Source organism: Argentina silus, assembly GCF_951799395.1.
Source record: "Argentina silus genome assembly, chromosome: 13".
In the NCBI taxonomy this organism is placed as follows: Eukaryota; Metazoa; Chordata; class Actinopteri; order Argentiniformes; family Argentinidae; genus Argentina; species Argentina silus.
Genome location: NC_139667.1, coordinates 4,165,984 through 4,192,783, shown reverse-complemented (window position 1 = coordinate 4,192,783; position 26,800 = coordinate 4,165,984). Strand labels below are relative to the sequence as shown.

General features: G+C 45.3%; 1 protein-coding gene across 2 annotated transcripts; it reads right to left on the bottom strand.

The window, feature by feature from the left end:
• Nucleotides 1-4,296: 4,296 nt before the first annotated feature.
• slc35f4 (solute carrier family 35 member F4) lies at nucleotides 4,297-23,739 on the bottom strand (the record flags this gene model as incomplete). Of its 2 annotated transcripts, none has more annotated exons than XM_083684184.1 (7): nucleotides 4,297-4,538; nucleotides 5,501-5,590; nucleotides 5,817-6,009; nucleotides 6,998-7,123; nucleotides 7,315-7,534; nucleotides 8,398-8,698; nucleotides 23,514-23,739. In XM_083684184.1, 7 exons carry the CDS (start codon nucleotides 23,737-23,739, stop codon nucleotides 4,297-4,299), a joined length of 1,398 nt encoding a protein of 465 aa, XP_083540310.1. The 2 variants fall into 2 exon arrangements, with proteins under 2 accessions (XP_083540310.1, XP_083540311.1); XM_083684185.1 differs by lacking the exon at nucleotides 23,514-23,739 and adding an exon at nucleotides 14,663-14,738.
• Between the last annotated feature and the right edge of the window lie 3,061 nt (nucleotides 23,740-26,800).

Below are 26,800 nucleotides of genomic sequence, written 5' to 3'. Positions count from 1 at the left end.
ACCTGACTCAGCTTGGGCCTGGACCCTGCGGAGCCCATAGTCTACCACCGACGTCACAGTGCAACGCCAGCCTTAGCCTGGATGCCTTTACCGAAAGTCTCCTGATCAGTCAAGCGTTCATACCGTACGCTTAAAAACTTGGAAGGACCAAAATGACTGTAGAAATCAGAGGAACTTGTCTCACCTCACGTTTCGAAGTCCTCGGCTCAGGGTCTCTCAGTCGTGTGTGTTGTTTGTGGTGTCCCATTATCGGCTTCAGGTCCACCTGCTGCTATTGTCGTCTCTGTTGATAATTCATTGTGGCCCTTTGTGTATGACCACCATGAGTTACACAATAACTACCCCATGCAACTTGCACGTCCAGCTCAGATTGCCCAGCTCAGAGTCCATTGGCTCCTATTATGTCAATCAAACCCTGTGGGCATCAAACCCGCCCCACTGGCAACATGAACGTTTTGTCCTGAAGCCCTTTTTCTGTCTGTTGCTGCCACTGTAACAAATGCAGTAAACAGATTTTCGGTTGTGGTTTAAACGGTAGGTGTGTTGCTCTGTCCCTGTCTCTCCATACTTCACTTTCTCATTATAATGAGCTGGGTTTCTATGGCAACTCTCCCCACAGGTTACTTTGTAACTCAAAGTTAATGCTTGAAAGACCCTGTTCTTTTTTTTTTTTAAGCCTCATCCCCTCAACCCCCCCCCCCCCCCCCCCCACCCCACCCAAGAGAGAGGCGTGTTCAGAAGTTGACACAATCAGATCTGCGTAAGCCCTCGAACCACATTCACTTTCCCAGGACTCCGCTGTCAATAAGGAAGTCACGGCTAATAAAAATTAAAGATTAGATCTGTAAATACAGACGATCTGTGTATCACATATCACAGTTGTACATATTATACTAAGAGTTATACTCTTTTTCCTGTCTTGATACATTTTACTTTTTTCTTTTTTTTTACGGCATTTAGCAGACGCCTTTATCCAAAGCGACTTACAACAAATACATTTGTCTAAGTGAGTGAATCATCTATCCATCCGTCATCATAAGAAAAAGTAATATATACTAGGACCAGGGGCTATTGGCAGTCACAATGCTAGAAGAAAGGATTTTTAATTTATTTTCAGGAGAGACACTTGCACAGTGGGGATGAAGAGGTCTTTAGAGGGGAGCACCTTTTACAGTACGATACGCAGATGTGTAAATGAACCACATCTCCTCGTGAGGTCTGAGTGCTATCTCTGCCATGGACCATCTAAGCTAGCGTTTATGATGTTCATTAAATAACACCACCACCCTCCCTGCATTCCTCTCTCCTCGCCCATTTGGTTTAATAGGCCAGCCGCAACAGTTGTGAATCTGTGAATCTGTCACTTCAGCAAATGCTTCATTAGACGGCACGTCTTAGCAACGGCACACCATTCATCACAGCAATCCCCTGGTCTAAAACACTTGGGAAGGAGTTGTGCTTGTGTGTGCTTGTGTGTGCTTGTGTGTGTGTGTGTGTGTGCTTGTGCTTGTGTATGTGTGTATGTGTGTGTGTGTGTGTGTGTGTGTGTGTGTGTGTGTGTGTGCGCGCGTGCGTGCGTGTGCGCGCGCGCGCGTGCGTGAGTGAGTGAGTGAGTGAGTGAGTGAGTGAGTGAGTGAGTGAGTGAGTGAGTGAGTGAGAGAGAAAGTAAGCCTCAGAGCAGTTCTTATATCTACATATAAGAACATTCTCCACATTTAAAAAGGACTATTTTGGTGCTCTGAAATTAATTTCAGATTTAGATTTTCTCAGGCTCTGTGTCTGACACTTGTAGGCAGATGATGAATTATGTGTGTGTGTCTGCGTGTGTGTGTGTGTGTGTGTGTGTGTGTGTGTGTGTGTGTGTGTGTGTGTGTGTGTGTGTGTGTCTACAGTACCTGGAGTTTAATCAAAGCCTGGCTGGGCCATAAACGCCTTTAGCACATAATGACCAGAGATAGATCTTTGCAAGTGAGTAGGGGGAAAGAACCTGCTAGACAGCTCAGGAGAGCCTGTCATCCCTGCAGAATTAATTAAATGCACTGATTATTACTAAGACAGGATGAATCATTCTCTCAATGCTGCCAGAGATGCTCGGAACTAAATCAGGACGGAGGAGGACACAATAGGACACAATAGACATGATACTTCCTATGACGTTAACGTTATGCACAGTTCATAGCTTTCTGAAACTCATCGTGAAGTTGAACAAAAGCAGGCAACGCTTCACACAGATGTACATCCTCAGCCGTGTGTGCAGATATACATGTATATCAAAAAGAACAACATGCTCACTCAAATCTTATTCAGGAAGTCCTGTACCTGGAGATTAATCAACGCCTGGCTGGCTTTTAACACATAAATAACAGAGCAAGTGAGCAGATGTTCCTTGGTGTTCCTTGACATATGGTCCTTGTAGAACAACATAGAAACAGAATGTCCGGACAGCACTCCGATTGATAAGCTTTAAATCAGAATCTATTGCACGGACACGTTTCTGCATGTGGCTCCTTCAGGGAGCATGAAGTGCCATATAAACATGAGCCTTCTGTGTGTGTGTGTGTGTGTGTGTGTGTGTGTGTGTGTGTGTGTGTGTGTGTGTGTGTGTGTGTGTGTGTGTGTGTGTGTGTGTGTGTGTGTGTGTGTGGGTGTGTGTGTGGGCATGGGCATGGGCATGGGCAAGTGTGTGTGTCGGTGTGTGTGTGTGTGTGTGTGTGTGTGTGTGTGTGTGTGTGTGTGTGTGTGTGTGTGTGGGCATGGGCAAGTGTGTGTGTCGGTGTGTGTGTGTGTCACATGGTGCATGCAGAGTTATTGTGACAGGAGGATCTGAAGGCTCTGGCCGTATGAAGAGAGAGGTACAATGTGATGTGGATCCACTTGTATGACCATCATTTACTGGACTGTGTGTGGGTCACCGAAGCGTGTAAATCATCCAGATACCCGTGTTTATCTTTCCGATTCTATATTATTTCATTCTTACACATCTAGCCGTTGACCATATCCGTACGCTCATAGGGGGATCTAACACATTCAAGATATTTGTACTGTATGTGTATCCTAAAAACATACAACCACGAAGGTCGGTCTTTATTTCTTTTTTATTAGAAAAGAAAAAGAGCCTGTACATTAAGCATAGTATACACTCACGGAACACTTTATTAGGAACACTGTACTAATATACTGGGTAGGGCCTCCCTTCACTCTTTATTAGGAACACTGTACTAATACTGTGTAGGGCCTCCCTTTGCTCTTTATTAGGAACACTGTACTAATACTGGGTACGGCCTCCCTTTGCTCTTTATTAGGAACACTATACTAATACTGGATAGGGCCTCCCTTTACTCTTTATTAGGAACACTATACTAATACTGGATAGGGCCTCCCTTTGTTCTCAAAACAGCCTAAATTCTTTGTGGCATTGATTCCTCAAGATGTTGGAAACATTCCTTTGAGATTCTGGTCCATGATGACATGATTGCATCACGCAATAACTGCAGATTTTTCAGGTACACTTTCAAGCTGTGAATCTCCCGTTCTACCACATCCCAAAGGTGTTCTATTGGATTCAGACTGAGAAGGCCACTGAAGAGCACTGAACTCACTGTCATGTTCATGAAACCAGTTTGAGACGACTTTTGCTTTGTGACATGGTGCATTATCATGCTGGAAGTAGCCATTAGATGATGGGTAAATTGTGTGCCAAGAAAACATTCCCCACATCATTACACCACCTCCACCATGAGAAGGTGTACAGGTGTTCCTAATAAAGTGTTCAGTGAGTGTATTTTCCAACCTGTTCCAGTACATAACACTATATAAGAAGTAAAATGTAAATACTCTTGTCTCTATCTGAGTAAATTCAATAAATACAGATAAAGATTGAGCCAAACTGGCCCTGTCAATATTTATATTCACAGAATACAGTCCGTGGAGCAGGCTGAAGGTACAGTAGGCCAGTCAGGCTTGTGTGGTCTAGGGGGCGTGCAAGGGGTCAGGACTGGCGTGGCGAGGAGTTCAAGAAAGTATAACACTTTCTAACTTTCCCATCAGGGAAATCCGTAGCTGTTCTCTTCCCCCTCCTCCCGGGGGGAAGTGACAGAGGAGATGCAACTCCTCACCAGTTTGTCTTAAGATATACTTCCTGCTTTCCTGTGTTTGGACTTCCTGTCTGGAGTCAGTCAACCAGAGAGTCATCCCGCCACGCTTCCCAGGTGGGAGATGAAGAAACGTGCGAGGAGGGGGGTGGGGGTGGGGGGGCGGGCAACATGGGAGCTGGCACGGGGGGGGGGGGGGGGGGGGTCATGCCATGGGGATGGAGACGGCACCGTTGGCACGGCTGCGGCTGCGTGTGTGGATGCTGGACTCGGTCAGCTCCTCGCCGTGCTCCTCGGACTTCTTGTCGGCGAAGGTGGCGAGGAAGCGCAGCGTGACGGAGTCCCACTCCTCTGGCAGCAGCAGCAACAGGAAGCCCAGGCAGATGATGCAAGTGGCAGCCAGACGCACCACACTGAAGATTACCTCATGTTTCAGCACATCTACAGCTACGGAGGGAGGGGAGGAGGAGGGGAGGGGGGGAGGGAGGGAGGGAGGGAGGGAGGAAGGGGGGGACAGAGGGGGGAGGGAGGGAGGGAGGAAGGGGGGGACAGAGGGGGGAGGGAGGGAGGGTGGGGGGGAGGGAGGGGTGTAAGGAGGGAGGAGGGGAGGGAGGGAGGGAGAGAGGGGGGAGGGAGGAAGAAAAAAAGGAAAGGAAAGGGAGAGAGAGAGAGTGAATGAATGAAAGAGAGAAAGAGAGAGAGAGAGAGAGAGAGAGAGAGAGAGAGAGAGAGGGGGGGGTAGATAGAGAGATAGTGAAAGTAAACAAAATGTTCAGATTAATTACATTAAGTAACTGAAACCACAGGACACAGGGGCTATGGGGGATAAGGGTAGCTTACTGTAGCTTAGCCCTGCAACTTACAATCAGCACAAGTGGGCCACTACGGCCTCCCCCCTCTGTGGTCTGGACCACAACGCCGGGCTGCGTAACCCACTGACCTTCATACACACCACTGTGGTTAAGGAAAATAACCTGTCTGCAGGCATTTAGTGTCGCCTTGGCAACCTGATCCTCCCTGAGTGACGGATAGTTGCTGCGTCTGTGGAGGCACATTGGTGATTGGGTTTCCGAGGTGAGGGAGTCAGACTTGCTGTGTAATCTGTTTGCTGCGGGTGCCTTAAGTGCTGACCTCTGGGTACAGTGCCACTGCATGGACTAGATTAAGTCAGTATTCACACCCATTACAGAGGTGATCCATAGAAACTCTGACATTTGTACGTACTGTCATAAAGACGTGTGTGATAATGAGATTTACTTAAGTCAATGTCAATACTGTATGTGCAATGCTTCATCCACACACACACACACACACACACACACACACACACACACACACACACACACACACACACACACACACACACACACACACACACACGTACTGTACACACACAACAACACACATACCTGCATTGCCTGGCACACTGAGCAGTGTCCCTATGGAGATGAGGATGGGATAGGTTAACACCACGCCCACGTTAACCAGGATGTTGAACACTGGAAGAGACATGAAAGAGTTAATCCACATATTTAAGAACAGTGTGTGTGTGTGTGTGTGTGTGTGTGTGTGTGTGTGTGTGTGTGTGTCTGTGTGTGCGTGTCTGTGTGTGCGTGTGTGTGTGTGTGTGTGTGTGTGTGTGTGTGTGTGTGTGTGCGCGCGTGCGTGTGTGCGCGTGTGCGCGTGTGTGTGTGTGTGTGTGCATGTGTGTGTGTATCCAGTCACCTAGCCAAAGCCCAGCCAGGCCACACAGGTAGCCCCAGGGCAGGGAGGAGATGGAGCCCCAGTGCTCCACCTTGGTGAAATAGAGGATGAGGGGCACACAGGAGATGAAGATGAGGTTGAAGAAGCCCATGGTGGAGAGGAAATGAGCCACCTCACCCAGGTTGGCACTGCCCAGGAACATCTTAAACAGCACCTGGGGCACGGAAAACAATGTTTATGTCTCATTGTCAGAGTAAACAAGTCTACAGTACTCACTGATAACGCCAAGCAAAAGAAATGAAAGTTCTCATAGAGCTGTACAACGCCATTCAACTTTTACTATGGTCCTCTGTGGCTCAGTTGGTAGAGCATGGCGTTAACAATGCTTGTGGGTTTGATTCCTGCTGGGACCATATATACTGAAAAATGTATGCACTCACTGCAATGTAAGTCGCTTTGGATAAAAGCGTCAGCTAAATGGCATATATTATATTATTATATTACAGTAAACATGTTGTCACCCACGAATAAAATGCGCCCCCTTGTTTGAATCGGTGACAATTATTCAAACGTATGTTTTGTGAATTAATGAGAGAGGGAATAAAAACAATTAATTATGTTTTCCGTTGCTGGAAATTAACATTTGATTGCTGTCAATGGACAGCACAGTATGTCAGATAATGGATTGTTTAATAGGGAGATACATTGATATAGAACAGGACTTGTTTTTGTAGGCAGACGAGGGACATTTATACTGATATACAGATTTTAAATCCAACAAACAATTTATATGATTCTCAGCTTTTATTTGATGGTACTTGTGTACATACTGGTTTCACCATTCAGAAAGTACACCACTTTTTATGCATAGTCCCCCTATTTCAGGGTACCCAAAAGTAATGGGACAATTGGCTTGGCAGGTGTTTCTGGTAAGTCAGGTGTGTTCCGTCACATCATTTGTGCAGGTATAAGAGAGCCATCAATGTGGAGTATTGATTCTAGGCTTTGGATTTGCTTTTGGAGTTTGCTATTGGTGTCTGTCAACATGAGGACCAAAGATTTTATTAGGCTGAAAAATCTGAAAAAACCCCCAGAAACATAGCCAAAACTTTAGGCCTGCCAAAATCAACAGTTTGGAACATCATTAAAAAGAAACAAAAGCACTCGAACTCAGTATTCCGATATAAGCTTGGTAGACTAACCTTGTAGAGAGCTGATGTGGAAGCAGACCCAACAGCCAAGGCCACACCTATGATGGAGTCGCCGTGGAAACCATCTGCGTAAGCCATCATGACGATACCTGTGATGGCCATGATGGCTGCCACAATCTGCAGGTAGAGATTAGGGAGACACGCCAGAAAGCAAGCAAACAGCCATGAAATACTAACTAGTTATGTAGCTCTTAAATCTGTATCCATGCAGTACAGGAGAGTGAGAACTGAGATGATCAATGTTGACCCTTAGCGCAGTCCCTTAACCTCTGAATGAGGACATACAGTATGGGTGTGTAGGTACTGACCCGAACACCCATGAAGCGGTCCTTGAGGACGATCCAAGACAGCAGGAAGACAAAGGCCTTGTGGCAGCAATAGAGAGCTGAGACGTCGGTGGCAGTCAGCTTCCGCAGGGCCATGAGGTACAGGTAATTTGTGAGGGTCCACAGAATGGAGAAAGGAGCCGTCCTCTTCAGAAACAGCTTCAGGGTCATCCCATCCTCCCCGAAAAGCCGACTGCACTCTCTGTGACACCCAAAAAGAGAGGGTTGAAAGAGAGCCTTGTAACTCCTCAAAATATACTATACAGTACATTTTATTAAGCTGTTGTTCAGAGCACTTATCGAAGGGTTGAGTTCGGTTCCCTGAGGAAAATCTGTGAGTTGGAATCCATAAGCATTAGACGGATACCTTGTGGCTAATGACATCAGTTTTGTTTGTTTTCCAGGGCTGGAGGGTAATAGTCCCCTGATATCTGCAGAAGGAGCCATTACTAAACTGATGATTTTAACACGGTCAATATCCCCATTCACATGCCTGGCTGCAAATGGCAATTAAAATAGGAATGTGTCATAGATTCTGCCTCACTTGGCACTGGGAGGCATCAAACCTACCAAATACTAAACAAACAGCTTAGCGCAAATCTGCTTTCTACAGCATCTCTCATTAGCACCATTCCCCTATCACAGCTGATTAAATATCTTAGAATTATCGGAGGTAATAGTTTCTCAAAGCTGTGCTTTTGACAGCTACACAAGCATCCTCTTATCCTTGACATACATAAGCTCAGCTCTTACCCATGCTGGGGGTAAGGGAGGGAAGGAGACTGGGATAGTGGGGCAGGGAGACTGGAAGACTGGGAGAGTGGGGCAGGTAAACTGGGAGACTGGGAGACCGGGAGAGTGGGGCAGGGAGACTGGGAGACTGGGAGACTGGGAGACTGGGATAGTGGGGCAGGGAGACTGGAAGACTGGGAGACTGGGAGACTGGGAGAGTGGGGCAGGGAGACTGGGAGACTGGGAGAGTGGGAGAGTGGGGCAGGGAGACTGGGAGACTGGGAGACTGGGAGACTGGGAGACTGGGAGAGTGGGGCACCCATGATACCTCACCTGAACTTCTGGATAGGTGTCTGCTTCTCCCGCGTGGTGGCCACATGATAGGAGTAGTAGAGGGGGAAGAAGAGGATGTTCCAGTTGGAGCTGAACCAGGAGATGAAGAAGGGGCAGGAGAAGGACTGGAAGGTGAGCTTGACCACCTGAGTGGTGCCCACCCAGGAGGAGGAGACACACAGGACCACCAGGAGACCTCCCAGCACCTTCAGGACTGTGTTAGCACACGTCTGATAGGACGTGCCCTCTCCGCTGGCCTCGCTGCCAGGGGTCTCCGCATTGGACTCAGAGCCTTCCTCTCCTGTGGGGGAAAGAGGGGAACGTTAAGCTGGAGTTGTACTTTCAGCAGATATGTGTAACAAGTAGGTTTTCAGTGTGTGTATTTTTCAGCATGAGTGCAATAAGAACAACATGCAGTTGCAGTAGAGTACTGTTTGGACTCAGAGCCCTCACTAGCCCCCTGTACAGTTCCTCTGCTGTTAATAATCATTTTAAAAAAATCCTTCCTTCTTCTAGCATTGTGACTGCCAATGGCCCCTGGTCCTGGCACTGAGTTGTTTTTTCTGATGATGACTGATGTATAGATGATTCACTTTAGACAAATGTACTTTGTAAGTCACTTTGGATAAAAGCGTCTGGTAAATGGCAAAACATTTAAATGTAAATGTGAATGTTTATAAGCTACATCAGATACATGTACATTGTGACCTTCTTACTTTAAACCAACACAATGAACTCTATGCACTTTCCAAAGTACAAAAAGATCAAAACACACAGGGCAGTCTGACACTGAGCATATTGTACTTCAAACAATGTGGAACAGCCTACGCAAAGGCATTCATTTTGGATGGATTTCCTAAAAAAGGCAATTCTATGATGTTACCCTGGCCACCTTACTGTGGAAAGTAAGCATGTATTGATCAATCGTCCTTAGTGAACAGTAGTCCCCCAGTTTGAATTACCTGCTGTAAAGGCACTAGAAGGCAAAGCGTTGTTGGAAATGTGTTGGCTTAGCATGGTAGTCGCCCATGTCATAAATAGCACCATAGGGTCACATACAGCCCTGTGGATGAGGCTTTAACATAGACACATACAGTATATTCAGAGGTGCACAGAAACCTGACACCCTGAAACGATCTACAGTATGTGTAAGCGTCAGCTCAATCACATGACATCTGACTAGAAAGACATGACAACCTTGCCGCTTTCTTTTGTTCATAGCTGATACTGCCTAGTTAACATCTTAAAGCAAATGGTGGGATTGATAGTTCAGAGTCAACCCACACAGACCTAATCTAATGTTGAATATTTCGTCTGTTTGGAGCAAACTGGCTACTAAGGAAATCTAACAGGCTACTAAGGAAAACAAACGTTACAATTAAAGAGCTGAGCAAACTCTTCTACCAGCATTTCTCTAATGTTGTGTTCTGTAATCATTGCAGGGCCCACTATGGCAGACTGCTGAGTTACTGTATTTACCACTGACAGAAACATTGTTAAAAGTTTAGCAGTCCTGCCCTTTTGTTTTTGCTGTTGTGACTGTAAAGAGAATAGATTACCAAAGCTCTGAGTAGGCGTTTCCAGATTGGTTGGGATTCAGTGCAGACTGGGTAGTTTCTGGACTGGTGCAGTGAGCGCAGGGAGACTGGGAGAGTGAGCCACCCTCTGAGCTGAATGTGAGCACAAACATCAAACCCACTACTGCCTACCAGGGATTGAGAACTGAAATGCAAGGATTTATATTGAATTATCCTTTGAAGCAATCATTTTGAAGTCAAAGCAGAATGCTAAATGCACTGCCTTAATGGATTGTGGGATGGAATGGCTGTTGGGTGTTTAATAACATCGCTTGCTATAGTGTGTTTGTGTTTGTGTGTGTGTGTGTGTGTGTGTGTGTGTGTGTGTGTGTGTGTGTGTGTGTGTGTGTGTGTGTGTGTGTGTGTGTGTGTGTGTGTGTGCATGCGTGTGCGTGCGTGCGTGTGTGTGTGTGTTTGCGCACGTGTGTGTTGTGTCACTGAGATGATGTGAGGGCGTTTCCGGAGAGAGACAGGATACGTTATATAGCTCTCCACAGTGTGATCAATTTACACCAGGGCAGGAATAAAGGATGACATGTGCTGGCTGTTTGCAGCTCCCTCTCACTCCGCTGACTCAGCACTATGGGCTCAGCCCAGCCATTTCCACCATGCCTACGGCAGCAGCAGTAGTGGTCTCTAACAGTCTCTCCCCCCTACTACATCTCCCTGCCTTAATCTCCTCTCCCTCCTACAGTCCAGTATGACATACAGTATCTGAGGAGGGCCATCAGCTCCAACGTATACACAACATGAACACAACATCTCAACAACACTTTCAGAACAATCCCAAAAAGTGACGGACGGAAAAATCCATGAAAGTGTGATTCATGCTTTGATTCTTGCCTCAAGGTTATCTAGAACAGAAAGTACAACACATTGCAAAAATATGTGTGTGGAATTCACTCAAATTCATTTAAAGAGCGTGAAGGTAAACTGGATTGCAGAGTCAGTGTGGTTGTGCTGTATAAGGGTTGGGAGTGGGAACTAAGACTGCGGCACGCTGAATGATAATGTCCTTGAAACTACCCACGCCACTTCACTCAAATCAGAGGCCTGACCCAAACTTAAGGCTGCTCGTCGGTGATGGTGAGCAAAGAATGCCTGTATTGCAGGACTCGGCCCACCTGAGGTTACACAAAACAGATCATGAAGCACACATGGTCTGAGAATCAGTTCCAGTTATAGTTGACCGTTAGTCTAATTTCTGTCCCATATTGGCATCCGCTGGAATACAGTGGCATCTAAGGTTCCTGTGACAATTAGACAGCTTTCTGTGGCATTTGGAACTCAGTCAATTGGCTTGGGATCTTGGCATACAGGACAGAGCTTTCAATTGGATGAAAATGTCAACTCAAATCCATTTTGGATACAGTATGCAATCCATGGCACTTAAGGTTTGAGTGCGAGCCCCCCTTTGAAGTGAGCCTTGGCACTTAATCTTTCATGGATTTTTATAGTTGTTAAAGGTTGGTAAAGTGTTTGTCATAAAGGTTTTACCTCGATATGTCCCATGTAGGGACCCTTAGAGGAGAAATACTAGATACTAAATCAAGTGTTACAACATTGTACAACATTGAGTCTTTGTAAGTCACAGCAGGTCTGCTTGTTGTAGTTTTACAACAATAGTTGTATTTGTATGAGAACACCTGACTTGTAGCCTGGACTTTGTGATCTTAGCGTTATTACTAACTCTGAGGGTATTTCACCCTGCCAATATCTTCACCTGCTGGGCTGACTGAACATTAACGGGCCTTATCTGTAACGGTTTCTAGAATCCACTGCACTGTACTGAGTGCCACATGTAGTTAGCATCTTTTTCCCCTGAGGCGAAAGCACCACTCTGATCCATTGCCAGGATGCGGGTATTATTAGAGTTATTGGCTACATTTGAGCTCTTATATTAAAGACTGCATTTCTACCAGTTGATGTAGCTGTGATAAAACGTTTGATGACAAAAGATCAAATACTTAAAATCCCATGGAACGATGTAAACCGCCAATTTACAGCAGCTTAGTACATTCAGACAGCACAGACACAGACACAGACGCAGACGCAGACGCAGACACAGACACAGACGCAGACACAGACACAGACACAGACACAGACACTGTCTCCTGGTATTAGACCCTATACAGGAGTCCCGGTCCAGCCCTCCGTCCAACGGGTTAAATCCTCTGCCTAAAGGGTTTTACCCTAATAGATTTCTAAAGATATACATAGGCTGCTGTCGAGGCCATACACACACACACACACACACACACACACACACACACACACACACACACACACACACACACACACACACACACACACGTTGCCTTTCTGGCCAAAGCTATATTTTGAGTTGAATCCAGACAAAAGCTGAAACACATCTGGGATTGGCACATCCATTTTTGACTTGAATGATATATAGCCATTGACTTTTGAATAATATAACTTATAAATGCCTCACAAGCTTAGCCCATCAGAACCCCAAAAAAATAAACTTTTACACCATTGTTTGTAACCAATGTGATTGTAAACAAACACTATATAGCTTCAAAACATGGATAAAACTATCATTTCGATCTCAGGGATGGTCAATTCTTACACCCATAGCTCCGTCTATGAATTTTAGAGTGGCTACATTTCAGCAGCCCCATCCCTAAGCTGTTCACCAAAAAAGGTGGCGGGGGGGGGGACCGCTTTCTTGTTGTTTGAATCCCCCAGATGGCTCCTTTAAAATGCGGTGCTTTTACCTAACAATTATTACCACCATTATCATTATCTTCACTACACAGTACCAAGGCAGAACGCATATTCCCAGTAAGGTAGCCGAATTAGTGTGAACCAAATATGAATTGCAGAACACGACTACAGGTCTGATACCAACCAATTTGTAACTTTATAATCACCAATATACATAGTTCATTGGACAGTAGCAAGATAGCATGAGAGCTACAGGGATGTAGCATTCCCCGTAATGTAGCTTCCCCCATACCGTCCTCCAATATCGCCACTCCCATTAGCAGAACAAACACTGACCGTGTGACGCAGTTAGTCAGCTTGGACCTCACATTTCATTCCATTTTCTGCTCCAGCCCAGCCACAGGAGAATGACAGTGGAGGCATTGATGGATAGACCAGTGCTAAATCCAATGTTCACATTAATGTTCCTGGCCTGCAGTGTTATACTGCCTAACGGAACAGGATCATTGTAATGCATGGGATGGAATGGGGAATGGTGTCAAACACACGTGTTTGATACCATTCCTCATTCCGTTCCATGCAATACAATGAGCGGGTCCTCTGATTTCTACCCCCGCTGGCCTCCCCTGGTTCCTACACATACAAGGTGAGAAGACATGGAAACAGTATTTTGATGATTAAAGGAAGATTAAGTGTGTTTTGTGTAATCTCTGTAAAACCACGAAGGACTTGAAGTCTGGGGTAATGGAAGCAATTCAACTCAAAGCTTTAGAAACAGGATTGTGTACAAGTATACTAGTGTAAAGGGAATTGTGCCTGTGTGTCTCTCAGAATGAATTTGGCCAACACTCATCACATGCAAGAAACGTCTTCAGTCATCAGTGGCATGACACAAAGGACAGCTTGAAACAACCAAACATATGCCGTGGTACTACAGTCCCTGTTGAAATGTTCTCTATCCCCTCACTAATAACGCCACGCAAAAGAAATGAAAGTTCTCATAGAGCTGTACAACACCATTCAACTTTTACTATGGTCCTCTGCAGCTCAGTTGGTAGAGCATGGCGTTAACAACGCTTAGGTTGGGGGTCTGATTCCCACTGGGACCATATATACTGAAAGATTTATGCACTCACTGCAGTCGCTTTGGATAAAAGCGTCAGCTAAATGGCATATAAATAAATAAAAATAAAATACAAAACCTTTTCTATGATCCTAACAGGTATTTGGGGGAATGTGCAAACTGAAGTATGTGGTGTCCTTTAATGTAAATAATCACAAAATAATTAAGAACATTAGTCTTAGTATACAACTTGGTATCGTACATAGTAATGTACTAGTATGTTCAAGCCCCTGCAGCATTCTTCAGGCTTTAATGAGTATCCAAGTATGCACTATTCTGTGGGAGCTAATGCCCTCTACATCATCACGAAGAGCCCAGAGCACACAATTATGTGTAGACTGGACACATCTGAATTTGAGCTGTCGTAATTAGCCTTTGCTCAAATCTCAAATGTATATCTTTAGGGTTTACATTTTAATTAGAAAGTCCATAGAATAAAAATGATCTTATATTTGGCTCTGGGTATTTTCCTTTGAAAAGGACTATACTAAGTAAGCAATAACACTCACATGAACATATGATACCATATCAACTATGCACAAATACAGTAAAACACTCAAAGGCCACAACAGCAATAATGCACAAAGTAGTCTCTCTCTCTCACAACTCATGTCACTGCTGTTTGATAAGCTTTCAATACTGCCACACTCTCTCCACACTCTCTCTCTCTCTCTCTCTCTATCACACACACACACACACACACACACACACACACACACACACACAGAAATGTAGCCTACATGTTCCAGACATAGCACCACAGGCCAGACTCCCTCCCGTCTCCCCTGTCCCCTGCCCCCTGCCCCCTGCCCCCTGCCCCCTGCCCCCTGCCCCCTGCCCCCTGTCCCCTGTCCCCTGCCCCGTGTGGAGTGTTTACCTTCAGAGATGGGGCAGGTCAGGACCTGGGTGCTGTAGGAGCTGAGAGGAGCCACTCTGGCCGAGTGCTTCTTCATCCTCCGCTGGGGGCAGAACCCACAGCAGTCCCTCCCTGGGATGTGTGTGTGTGTGTGTGTGTGTGTGTGTGTGTGTGTGTGTGTGCGTGTGTGTGTGTGTGGGTGTGTCGTCTGGGCGCCTTGGCTGCTGCACGTGCACGCTCAGCAGCTCCTCCTGCAATGCCTCTGCATCCCAAGACTCCTGGCTCCTCTGCAGCTTCCACAAGATACCTATACCTCTTCTTTACCTCTATCTCTTCTTATAACTCTTCTCCTTCTTCCTGATTTATCACACTTAGATCCAGTCTCTCCCTCCTTCTCTCTCTCTCTCTCTCTCTCTCTCTCTCTCTCTCTCTCTCTCTCTCTCTCTCTCTCTAACTCTCTCTCTCTCTCTCTCTGGACAGTGGTAGCCCAGTAGAAGTGCTGTGGAGAGGATCCAGCGATGCACTGTCTCCAAGGGAGACTGAGCTTCAAGTGTGTGTGGCACGGCGCAATCACTCCCTTCACGTCTTTCTTTCGCTCTCCCTCCTCCTCCCTTGCTTCCTCCTCCTCTTCGTTTGCTCCGCAAATCAGATGCTTTGTTTGGAAGGTAACCAAGCAGCCCTGGCTAATTATGCTGTGTTAGCTGCTGCCCCTCTCCCTCTCTCCCTCTCTCTCTCTCTCTCTCATCCCTCTTCTTCCAATCTCTCTCTCTTTCACACACACATCTCTCTCCCAATCACCCCCCCCCCCCTTCCCTCTCTCTCTACCCCCCCCCCCCCCCTCCCGGCACTTCTAGCCTACTTCACTACTCCTTCAGTCTTAGATTATTTATAGAGGTCCTGTCCTGTTGTCTGCGCCACTGCAACACTAATGACTTGAACTGTGAAAGGGACTTACCTAAGATGCCCCCCACCGACACACACACACACACACACACACACACACACACACACACACACACACACACACACACACACACACACCTCAGGAAATGGTGATCCACTGCAGTGGCACTCAGTAGATGGAGATGGATGACAAGCTGTTGGTCAACACCACCTTAGTGGCTTGTTGACCAAGGTGCGAGCTGGTGCTTGTGGCAATGCAAACAATTTTTTAAAATCGTCATTAAAGTTGCGTCTATAACACTCATACATGGTGTTATTGAGAGCCATTGAAGGGCTATACAAGAGGGAAGGCAATACTTCCTCTGCAGACAACTGAGACTCACTCTTGCCTCGCTCCATCTGTGAGTTGTTCGCACAGACTCCCTCAGGAGAAAACAGGGCAGGGCCCATGAACAATGAGAAGGAGACAGACCTAGTTTCTCCAAACGGAATGAGAAATCAACATTCTCCTCTGAACATTCCCTTCTCTGAACATTCCCTTCTCTGTTCACGCTACTGTTCTTGATTGACGAGAGTATCCAGTTGTTTTTGGGAACTCATCCTGCTCACAGAAGAGGGGAAACACCCCCTCTCAGTATCCCATTACGCTGCAGCACGAGGGGTGAGCACAGGGCACAGGGCATGCCCACGGGAGTGTGGCCAGGAGTTTCCATCTCAAGCCCTTCCTGTATTCCTGTCTCTGTCTGCGGTTTCCACACTCGATGGTTTTAATGGGCCTCGCCACCACGCTTGCCCATTCGTCAATAGTGCATAAGCATCAATGCGGTCAGACACACAGAGGTTCTGCTCCCTGTAACATAATCTTAATATCTCCTCCGCCCTGCCTCCTCTCTTGCCAGGGAAATCAATGGCAGGCAGGCCGGGGAGGCGGCGCTACGTTACGGTCTGGGGGGCCCGACGGCAGTAACTCACCATGGATGTGAAAAACACGACAGAAAGCCATTGCTATAGTACCCCCTTCCCCACTGGCTAGCCCTGATCAAAGCGAACAGGAAACGAGCTGTCACTGCCATTTTGCAATCATGTGTACTCCAGAACTCTCTGTCACTATATCGGTGACAACCGGATCCCCTCCCCACTCTCCCCCGTCTCTCCTCTCCAATTCTCATCAACCCGCAAAGCTGGCAGGGCTACAGAGAGCATGGCAGATCAGAGTGCGTCACTGTTCTTCAGGGTCTGAGAGAGGGGCAGTAGAGTGGAGAGACCTCTGCACCGACTGTTTGTTTGATAGGTCATAAAAGAGGAGGCACTGCACCGCCTTGCTGTCAGCCTGGGTAATAACGCTTATTTATCTGTTTGGATGCTACCACCACTATACTCCACTATAGGGGAGACAGAGGGATCTTGGCAATAGCAGCAGAAATCCTCCCTCTCTTCCCTGCAGCGTTTTTAAGAGCATACATTTGTGCCACGGGGCAAATTTGATTCCTCTGCCTTCTCTGTATGATTCAATGAGAAGAAGATTAATGTGTACATTTGTGTCAAGGCTCTACGCGGAAAAATAAATACATTTAAATACAAATAAAGTGGTGGTATTAAATGGTGAACCTAATTTAGGGTCAGGTGTGTAGGTGGAGGATGGGATAGCGGGAGGGGGGTGGGGGGTGGGGAGAGAGAGTGGGCTCTCTCTCCTGAGGCAGGGGGGGCTGAACTTAAAAATAGCCCTACTGATGGCTGGAGCCAGCAGCTAGACAAGGAGGTGGGGGGAAGAAAGTCAGCTAGTCAGCAGATTTGAGCCAAGGCATCTAATCAGTTTGCACTAAGAGCTTTAGAGATTGACATGGAGCACATGGCATAGTATAGAGAACACGGATCAGATTCGTATCGGGCCCACGCATACACTCGTCCCAGCACAACACACTTACATTTACCCCCAATTAATGATTTTCCTGTGCACAACAAGTAATTATGCTTGCTGTGATTAGGGTTAATTACGTCCTTAAAAAGCAGATCTCAGTATCTTTGCTGTACAGAGCTGGTCTCAACACATGGCTGCTGTTACGTTAGCCCACTCACACTTTAACTGTGCGTGGAAAAAGTTACGTCCCTGTTTTCATCCACTGTTACCATTTTAGCAACTGCAAGTACTAGACAACTGAAAATCATCCGCCCGTATCAAGCTGATCTCTGTCTGTGTGCTTCAGCCCCCTAGCCTCCCACTAGGGATTACCCACGGTTCATACAATACTGTTGTCACATCTTGGACCAGAGCACGGATCTGAAAATAAACCTCACACTCTTCCATAGCAACGGCAGTTCTGCTGTGCGCCCTGGCCCCGGCACACTGACGCAGCCGCCCCATTCAGGCCCTTTTGTCATTCAGATCCTGTTCCACACCTTTGTCTTTATGCATCTCTGTTAATCAGCACATCTCAGATAGGATCAGGAGCGGGGGGGGGGGGGGGGGGGAGAGAGAGAGAGAGAGAGAGAGAGAGAGAGAAATAATGTACTGACTGGGTTGTGTTCTCATTAAGTTGTGTTTCAGGTGCCGAGTAGACAGTGTCAAAATAATCAGACTGGACCATATGCTGTGTATTACTCAGAATAACAAATTGGTTTATCAAGGAAAATTAAGAATTCATGGGCTTTGAATTAAACAGTAAGCACAAGAACACGCTGTCCGCTTGGTCTAGTTTGAAGAGGGGGACACCTACTGGACATAAGGAAGAATGGGCTGAGAGAGTTTTACATGTGGGCTGCTGGCCCTTTTCTGTCATGTAGGGAAGAATACTGGTTCTCAAAAGGCTCCACAGGGTGGAAATCTGATTTATGAATAGCAAAGATATTTATAATTGCATACTAGCTAAAACTACTGCTGCTTCTCTATTGTTATGTGCATTCTAGCTCATGTTGGCCTGGTAAATCAAGAACCACTGCTGACAGATGGAATGTCAACGTGAGTGGGACTTAGCAAGCTCTCTATCTTGATTTACACATTGAGGTGGTAATTAGGTTAAGTAGTCTTCAAGTCACATCTCCCCTTTAACTGTCTAGCTGTTCATTTCATTGGAGGATGGAAGGTTGCTTGGTTTTATGCTGAGGTTCAGACGACCGACCACAAGAGGGCGCTGTGAGACTGCCGAGAGGACTGGCTGCACTGGCACCGTGGCTCTGCTGTTATGTGTAAATAAAGGGAAAGATTGACCGCAGGAGAGGGCCGTGTGTGTAGAACCCCTAACGGTGAATCCAGTGGTGGAGTATGGATCTGAGGCTCACAGTTTTTTATACAAGGTTAACCTAAAAACCCTCCAGGCGGATGTAGTCTATTGGTGGTCTTAATTTTTTTTTTCCTTTTCTGAGAGCCTGAGGTGTCTGTTATTTGTGATAAATCTGCCTCTCATGTTCGTGAGTTTGCTACTGTACATTGGTGCACACGCAGGAGTACTTAAAGTAATTTGAAGAAATATTGCGCCCATTACTCTGCAGGCATGTTTCTGTTTACGCGTTCCCGTGAGAGCGCAGGGCTACACAGCGCACTGGCGGCTCGGGCGAAAGCCCACATCCCATTACGCCGGCTAAAAATAGCCGGCTGAGAGAAGAAGGCTGAGAGTGGGACAGGACGGGGGCGAGCGAGCTAGAGGAATGTCTAAGTGAACTTTTAGGTAAAAATGCATCACAATGGTATTCTAGATACACCTACAGTGCTGCTTTGGATGACCACTAGCCAATATACATATTTTAAACATAGCTGGCTGAAATAGCTCATTATGTGTGGGTATGATGTGGAACACGATACGACCATCGATAATTCAACCAAATCCAACTGTCTCTCTGAATAGTTTAGCACTGTGTTGAAATCAGGGGAGGCTGGAGGAGCTAGAAATGAATATGATAAAATAGCCACCCGAACGGAATGATGAACAGTATCGTGTTTTACACCATTCCCCATTCCATTCCATGCATTACAACGAGCCCCGTCCTCTGACTTCTGTCTCCACCAGCCTCCCCTGGTTGAAGTGCTGTATACTCTATCCAGGCTCCAGGGTGCCAGGCTGTGCTTATGGTACACTTAGTGAGCCTTGTCGTAGTTGTCCTGAGAACACCGTGGTCCCCAGCTCTCCAGCTGTTGTGATGTAGTGTGAACAGCAGGCCTGGTGCCGAGTGGCGCTGCCCGTGCCTGTCATCTCCACTCTACACTGCCAATCTACTCAGCAGGGTGCTAAATCTGAACCTCACACACGATACGCTGTGGGATCTAGTCTCAGCTCAACGGTACCAGGATGCGATAGGAAGGGTACTTTCTCTTCCCTGAATTTTGATTAAAAAACAATGCGCTTCCTTCCAGCTTGAGCTTCCTTCCAGCTTCAGCGAATGTATAAAGCCATTCCACCACTTTCCTCACGGCAATGTAAACAAACCATGATTCATCTACCCAAGGTAGATGGAAATATCATATAATTGACTTATTTGTTCATCTCTTGTTGACTGTCTCACAAGTCATCACAAAATCAGCGTGTGCTCTTCGCTGCCAGGCCCTTTCCGAAGATTTAGTCCATGTTCTTCCTCAAAGGCATGTTGCCATTCATTGCAGATGGCAAGTGGCAATAATAACAAAATGCCAAGAGAAACTTACTAAATATATCATTTGCCCGCAGGCTTGGCAAGATGTAAATACTGTTCCATATTATGTGCTATTTTCTGATTCACCCCGCAGAACCCTTTTTTGAAATGACATCCCATCACAAACGTCTCAAGGGAACCTTAATTTGGTATTCAAAATGTAGAAACAAAAATAAACAAACAAACCTGTGTCATCGAGCTCTCAGACAGTGGCGGAGGAACATGCTCTCCCGATCCACACCAGGTTTGAGATCTCTCAGGTAGAAAGAGTAGCAGTTGAGGCATTATAGGGCTGGGTAAACTATGCAGAGGGATGATTTCTCCTACCCTCTCCTGATCTGACCTCAGACCGTGTGACATTAACACACATTGCGCCACTACTACATGTTTGCTGTTCAGGGGGTAACAGAAGGGAAAGAACTGCCCCTGTCCTGTATGCACAGGCATATGGTTTGCTACCACTTCACAGTGGCTGTAACAGCTGTGTTATATACTTTCATAAGAGAGACTAGACGTGTCCCACATATCAAATAAAGCGAGCCTCACTGCGAGGCCCACATCCACGCAGGCCTGTAATAAGAAGGTGACTGCAGGAGCTGTTCTTCTACACACCTGCTCCTTGCACCTGAAATTTCATCACAGATGGCAATCTATCCTTTCATTTTCCTCAGCTATACAACCAGAAAGCAAACAATGCCACTGTTGCTTTATTGAAAGGACAGAATGGATATTGTGACAGGCCTATTACTTCGTAATACGATTATTTTGGGGCTTTTCGGTCAGACACTCTCTCTACTTATTAGTCTGGACAGATGAGAATATTCTCATCTAAACGCGAGTGATTACATTCCTAGACAAAGTATTGAAACTGACGTCACGGATCGAAGACAATAAAGTCGTCTAATGGGAGACAGATATAATTCCCTCCTCCAGCTGCTGCTACAACACAGAGGGTCCGACATTGGAGGCAACTTTATCAACCGTTGTCCTTCAGCACAGATCTGGGATCAGTTTGCCCTCATTGTTATTATTAACATAGGAAGATAAAGTAAACCCTCCCCGGGACCTTCACCTACCATAGTATCATGAACGCCAGAGCTCCACTGTACAGTACTGTATATGCAACAGAGGATCTTGAGACGGCTGCATCTCCCCTATGCAATTATAGTTAGACTGACAGAGGGTCCCATTCAAACAAAGGTAGGTCAGATACCCTAGGTTCTGGGACAGGTAAATACAATTATTTTTCTTACGCAGGAAGAATGCTAATTTGAAATCATGTATTAGCTTATATCATGTTTCGTGTGAAGAGGAGATGAACTCAACTGCTATCAGTTCAGACTGTGCCGAATATGTAACAGCTAGGACATGCTGAGGAGCCTGTGTGACAGGTTTTATTACTATTTCTGAGTATGAATCTCAACAGACTCAGGAACACTAAGTCACAGTAATAGCCACATTTCTCTGACATCTGCAAGAACAAATCAGATCTTCTTAACCTTTGGTACAGCAATGATATGCTACAATGAATTATATGATGGCCAGTTATATGACATACTAGGACCTCTGACCAGCACAATGCAGCATAGGTGATAGGACTGTATAGCCGAAATCCCGTGGGATTTACGTCATCACGCTATCCAACTTTATTACAAGCTGCTGAAATTATTATTACAGTAAAATCATACAGTAATGTACTGTTTAGTAATTTTACAATATAATACTGTAGACTGCAATGCATTCTGGGCTACCAAACGATTACAATCTTGAACCGTAAATTTAACAGTAGAAAATGCAGTCAAATGCTCTGCCACAATTGTTGTTTTTTTGTATTGAGAAGGGCCAAAGGACGTCTGTTTTGTCCTGTCACTGGTAAAAGGGATGCCTATGCTCATTACCACTGAGATCACCCTAACTGTAACACCTATGTCACGTCATCACAACCAAAGGTTCTATTTCAGCAAACATCCATTACAAGTCAAGATCAAACCAATAAGGGATGATCCGGCATGATCCGGCATGATCCGGCATGTGGGAATTGCAGAAGTGTCTGGGGATGTTTGACACCCTCTCTGCTTGCCTCTATCCATGATCTATGTGTAATAGCAAGCGGTCTGATGTATGTCCTGTCTAATTTACAGTATGTCACTTCGCACCCACAATTCTGGGATGGCTTTGATCACTGGATGTCTCTGTCTCGCATGCCATCCCATTCTACAGACAGTACACTGTACACACAACATGGCCTGGTTCATCAGAGTAATACAGAGGCACACGGGCATTGCATAGGAAAAAGGTGTTTGCCAACTAGAAAAGATTGATTACATAAATAAAGAGCAAACTATTAATATCCCCAGCAATGAACAATTCAATATGAATCCAGCATGTAATTTTCTCAACTGGACTGTTAAATGATCGAGTAAGTAAACATTGGAATACAAACAATTTGCCATTATGGTAAGGAGCACTATAATTTGTGGAGATGTCACGAGACAATGTAATTGGCTCTCTAAATATCTGTGCATATTCAACATCTATTTGCATAATTATTCTGTCTGTCTCTGTCTGCCTGTGTGTTGCCTGACTGCTGTCCCTCCCTCATCCTATTTCTCTCTCTCTCCCTTTCTCTCTCTCTCTCCCTCTCTCTCTCTCTCTCTCCCTCTCTCTCTCTCTCTCTCTCTCTCTCTCTCCCTATTTGCTCACCTTTCTGTTGTTCTTTGTTTGTTGTATCTCAAACCAAAAGTCAGTAGGGATGAGAGGAGAAAACATCACTTTCCAAAACTGCACAGCTGCAGCTGCGTCAGTGACTTTCCATGTTTGTGATATATCACCAGTTATCCTACAGTAGCCCTTATCTCTGGTGTGTGCAGAGAATGTAATCATGAGTAATTATACAAAATGACACAGCAGTCAGTCATGGACTAATTCCAATTGAAGAATAGGCATAAAGTAGTCTATAATTTTCAGAAAATCACAACTGTACAAAGCAATTTGTACTATATTCACCAGCTTGACTGAACCTGCAGTAGGCAGGCTTGGTTATCCACTGTCAAAAGGGTCCTTTGTGTGAGGAGCAGTCAAATGTAAATATTAAATGGATTAAACAGTCAAACACTAATTTCATGAGTACGGTCATTTTATCCTATCCCGTTTGAATTGCATCTGCAATACAAAGCAGCAATTTGTCTCTGTAATATGGAATGCAACGATAGCCTACCCGTGCTTTTCCGTTGTTTTGTAGCCTATACCTGGCTGGAGAAGAGAGTGTGAAATTGCAAGAGAAGAGCATCTCAAGGTATGCGCTTACGTTTTGTTGACTACTTTGTTTTCACGTGTTTTCATGACTTACTTCTATGACTGGAGTACCCCGGGTAATAGCCGTAATAACCAGTGATCCTCAGAATTCTATCCTCAATGTCATGCACCCCGTTGGCCGTCACTTTTGGGATATTGTCCCCGTAGAGAGATTTGCTGTCACCCGGCGGCGACGCTTTACCCGGTAGATGCGTGTTCTTCAGCGGTTCCAGCGGAAAGCACGGCTGGTCTCCAACCTCACAACTCTCAGTAGTGATCATGGTACGTCCAAACGGGCAGGTGGGAAGGTTTCAGGTGTTCCTCGATCACCATGTGAAGGACGGTATCAACAGCATCAATAAACAGCTAGAGAAGGACATTCACATTCCAGCACACTGATGCTCTGATACGCAAAACGAGGTTATCGAACTTGGCCACCGTGTCAGACATTGCACACCAGGGGGCGTGTCATTACTATCGCATCGGAATTCTAATATCTTGCCAATTCTATCATATTTTGATCACTCAGTGCTGTGAGGGATTATTGAAAAACACAGGATTAGGCGTTCACCTCACAAACGGTGAACTCCTCCGCTTCTTAGCATGAAGAATGATATTGGACGTAGTTGAAACTAATCGAAATATTATGGGTAATAATATCGGCTGAAATTCTATTGAAAAACAGACACTATGCTTCAATTTAATCTTTTTGTTTTATTTTTTATATAAGGTAAACTAAGGCCATATAAATAGAATATATAGCCTACCATATACATAGAATTGTACTATAATATTCACTCCCTGACATACTCCCCACAAAAATATCTCCTTCGCCCAAGGCACAGTATTTTCAGAATCCATTCAATGCCTCCCTCTTGGCTGACTAGTTTTCCACTGTGCACATATGCTGTACTTCAATTCTTAAGTGTCCTTGAGCGATGTTTCTATTTATTGTTTTCAATTAAATATGTATGAATCATGGAGAGTGAGAGCCTAACAGGTCTGTACCCATTCACATTAGCTCACAGCTTTTTGACATCTTTTCAAAACACATCATCCGCCCTTTTTTATTTTCATTGCAATGGAGGCAGATAGTATTACTTTCACATTAAGATACACTCACGAGAACTTTATTAGGAACACTGTACTAATACTGGGTAGGGCCTCCCTTTGCTCTTTATTAGGAACACTGTACTAATACTGGGTAGGGCCTCCCTTTGCTCTTTATTCTGGTCCATGATGACATGATTGCATCACGCAATTCCTGCAGATTTTTCAGGTGCACTTTCAACTGCATTTTCTGCTTAACAACTGTTCTACCACATCCCAAAGGTGTTCTATTGGATTCAGATCCGGTGACTGGGAAGGCCACTGAAGAACACTGAACTCATTGTCACGTTCATGAAACTAGTTTGAGACGACTTTTGATTTGTGACATGGTGCATTATCATGCTGGAAGTAGCCATTAGAAGATGGGTAAATTGTGGCCAAATAGACTCAAATAGACTGTGGCATTCAAGCGATGATTGATTGGTATTAACGGGCCCAAAGTGTGCCAAGAAAACATTCCCCACACCATTACACCACCTCTACCATGAGAAGGTGTACAGGTGTTCCTAATAAAGTGTTTGGTGAGTGTATACTGTATGTCATCTGGGAAACCAGAATCTCATCTAGTCTGACTGACTGAGGCTATACTATATGCAACCAAATAAAGCTTTTTTCAGAAATGAGGACACAACTTTAAATCTGACTCTGACGTAAACCCCATAACAATCTCTTTCCATGTGTTGGCTGAGGGATAGCCAGAGGTTCCAGGGCTGGCTCTGGGAGGCTCCACTTGACTGGATCCCCCAGCTTGTGGATGCTGCCCAAAAAAATGCTGACTATTGGGCTCCAAATCCAATAACACAAGCTGCAGTATTTCAATGTGTCTCCGATACGCCTCTGTCCAAGTCCTCAGCCCTTTGTGTGAAATTGATTTCCAGCGTGTGGAGAATTTGCACCTCTCTTGGCATTGTTGTGAAGACACACACTAGGTTTAGTGATGCCCCAGGATGCCAAATGTGTTCCCTCTCTTACTTATGAAACCAATCTCCACCTCATGTTCTTTTGTTTGAGTTCGTTTTTCTGCAAACCGGTTATCTCTCCCGCGCCCTGCAGGAATAGCTTTGTGGCCATAACGTGGATATTCCAACACAAGTTGTTGTTCCAAAGTATTTGTGAGTGTTTATAATTTGCTATTGTCCACTGGAGTGAAGTCCTTACAACTACAGTCCAAAAAAAAGTTTGCTTTGCGTACCTTTTAGTGAAACATCTTTGGGACATCGCTTAGTTGTTATGCAGTAAATTTAATGTGTGTGAGAAGCAGGCTTGATTTAGAAAAAAATGTAGGCTATGCCAGATTTTGAAAATATTATGTTTTTGTGGACGAAAGTCACAACAAAAAAAATCATTGGTTTGCGTCTAGGTCTAGGTATGTAATTTATGTGTCATTTCACCCTAGATGTTCCTGAGTCAATGTATTCATTTATTATTGATTTATTTATATTATCTAGCTATTTCTGTCCCCTCTCGTGTTTTTGGACCTCTAGGTTTGGTTTTGTTCCGCAGACTGTTTGTGATTTTACTCAGTACCTTCCTCGGGTAGAGTGCAGCCTGGAATGGTGTTTACACTGATATTCCCTAAATCATCTGCTGCCCAGCTGAGGAGCGAGGTTTAATTAAGGCTGATGGCTTTCTAATGGCTTTTTGGGCAAGGAGGCAAGCAGACAATGTTAATTTCGGTCTCCATTGAAGGGATACCTTTCGAGGCACACATTACAGACAATGAAGAATATGCATGCCCAGTTTGTGGTTTAGCTGTTTAGGTATTTATTTATTGGACAGAATTTGAGCACTTTGCCATACTGTGCAGAATAAAAACAAATGGATTGCACTCATTGTTTTTTTTTAATTATTATTTCTTTAGTAATCTTCTGAATGATTTGTCGCACCATCCTGTGTTGTAAGGACGCATTTCGTGCTACATTTGAACGTATCCCCTCAGTAACGAGAGTGAGATGAAATGGGACGAGGAGGATGATGTTGCATTATGTCACGACATTTCGTGCTTAGCATTCTTAGCATCATCAGCGCCACGTCTCGTCTCAGTGATGATGACTGTGGCTAATGACTTTAACGTTTCTCAGGCGGGGGCAGCTAACCGCATGTTGCCTTGCTCCCAATAGCCCTGCAGGAGGTTGAGCGTTGAGTGAAAGGGCCCACTCTTTAGCTCTTTTACGATCGATTCAAGTCATTAGCATGCTGAGCTACAGTATACTGCCTTGCCCTATCCCCTAA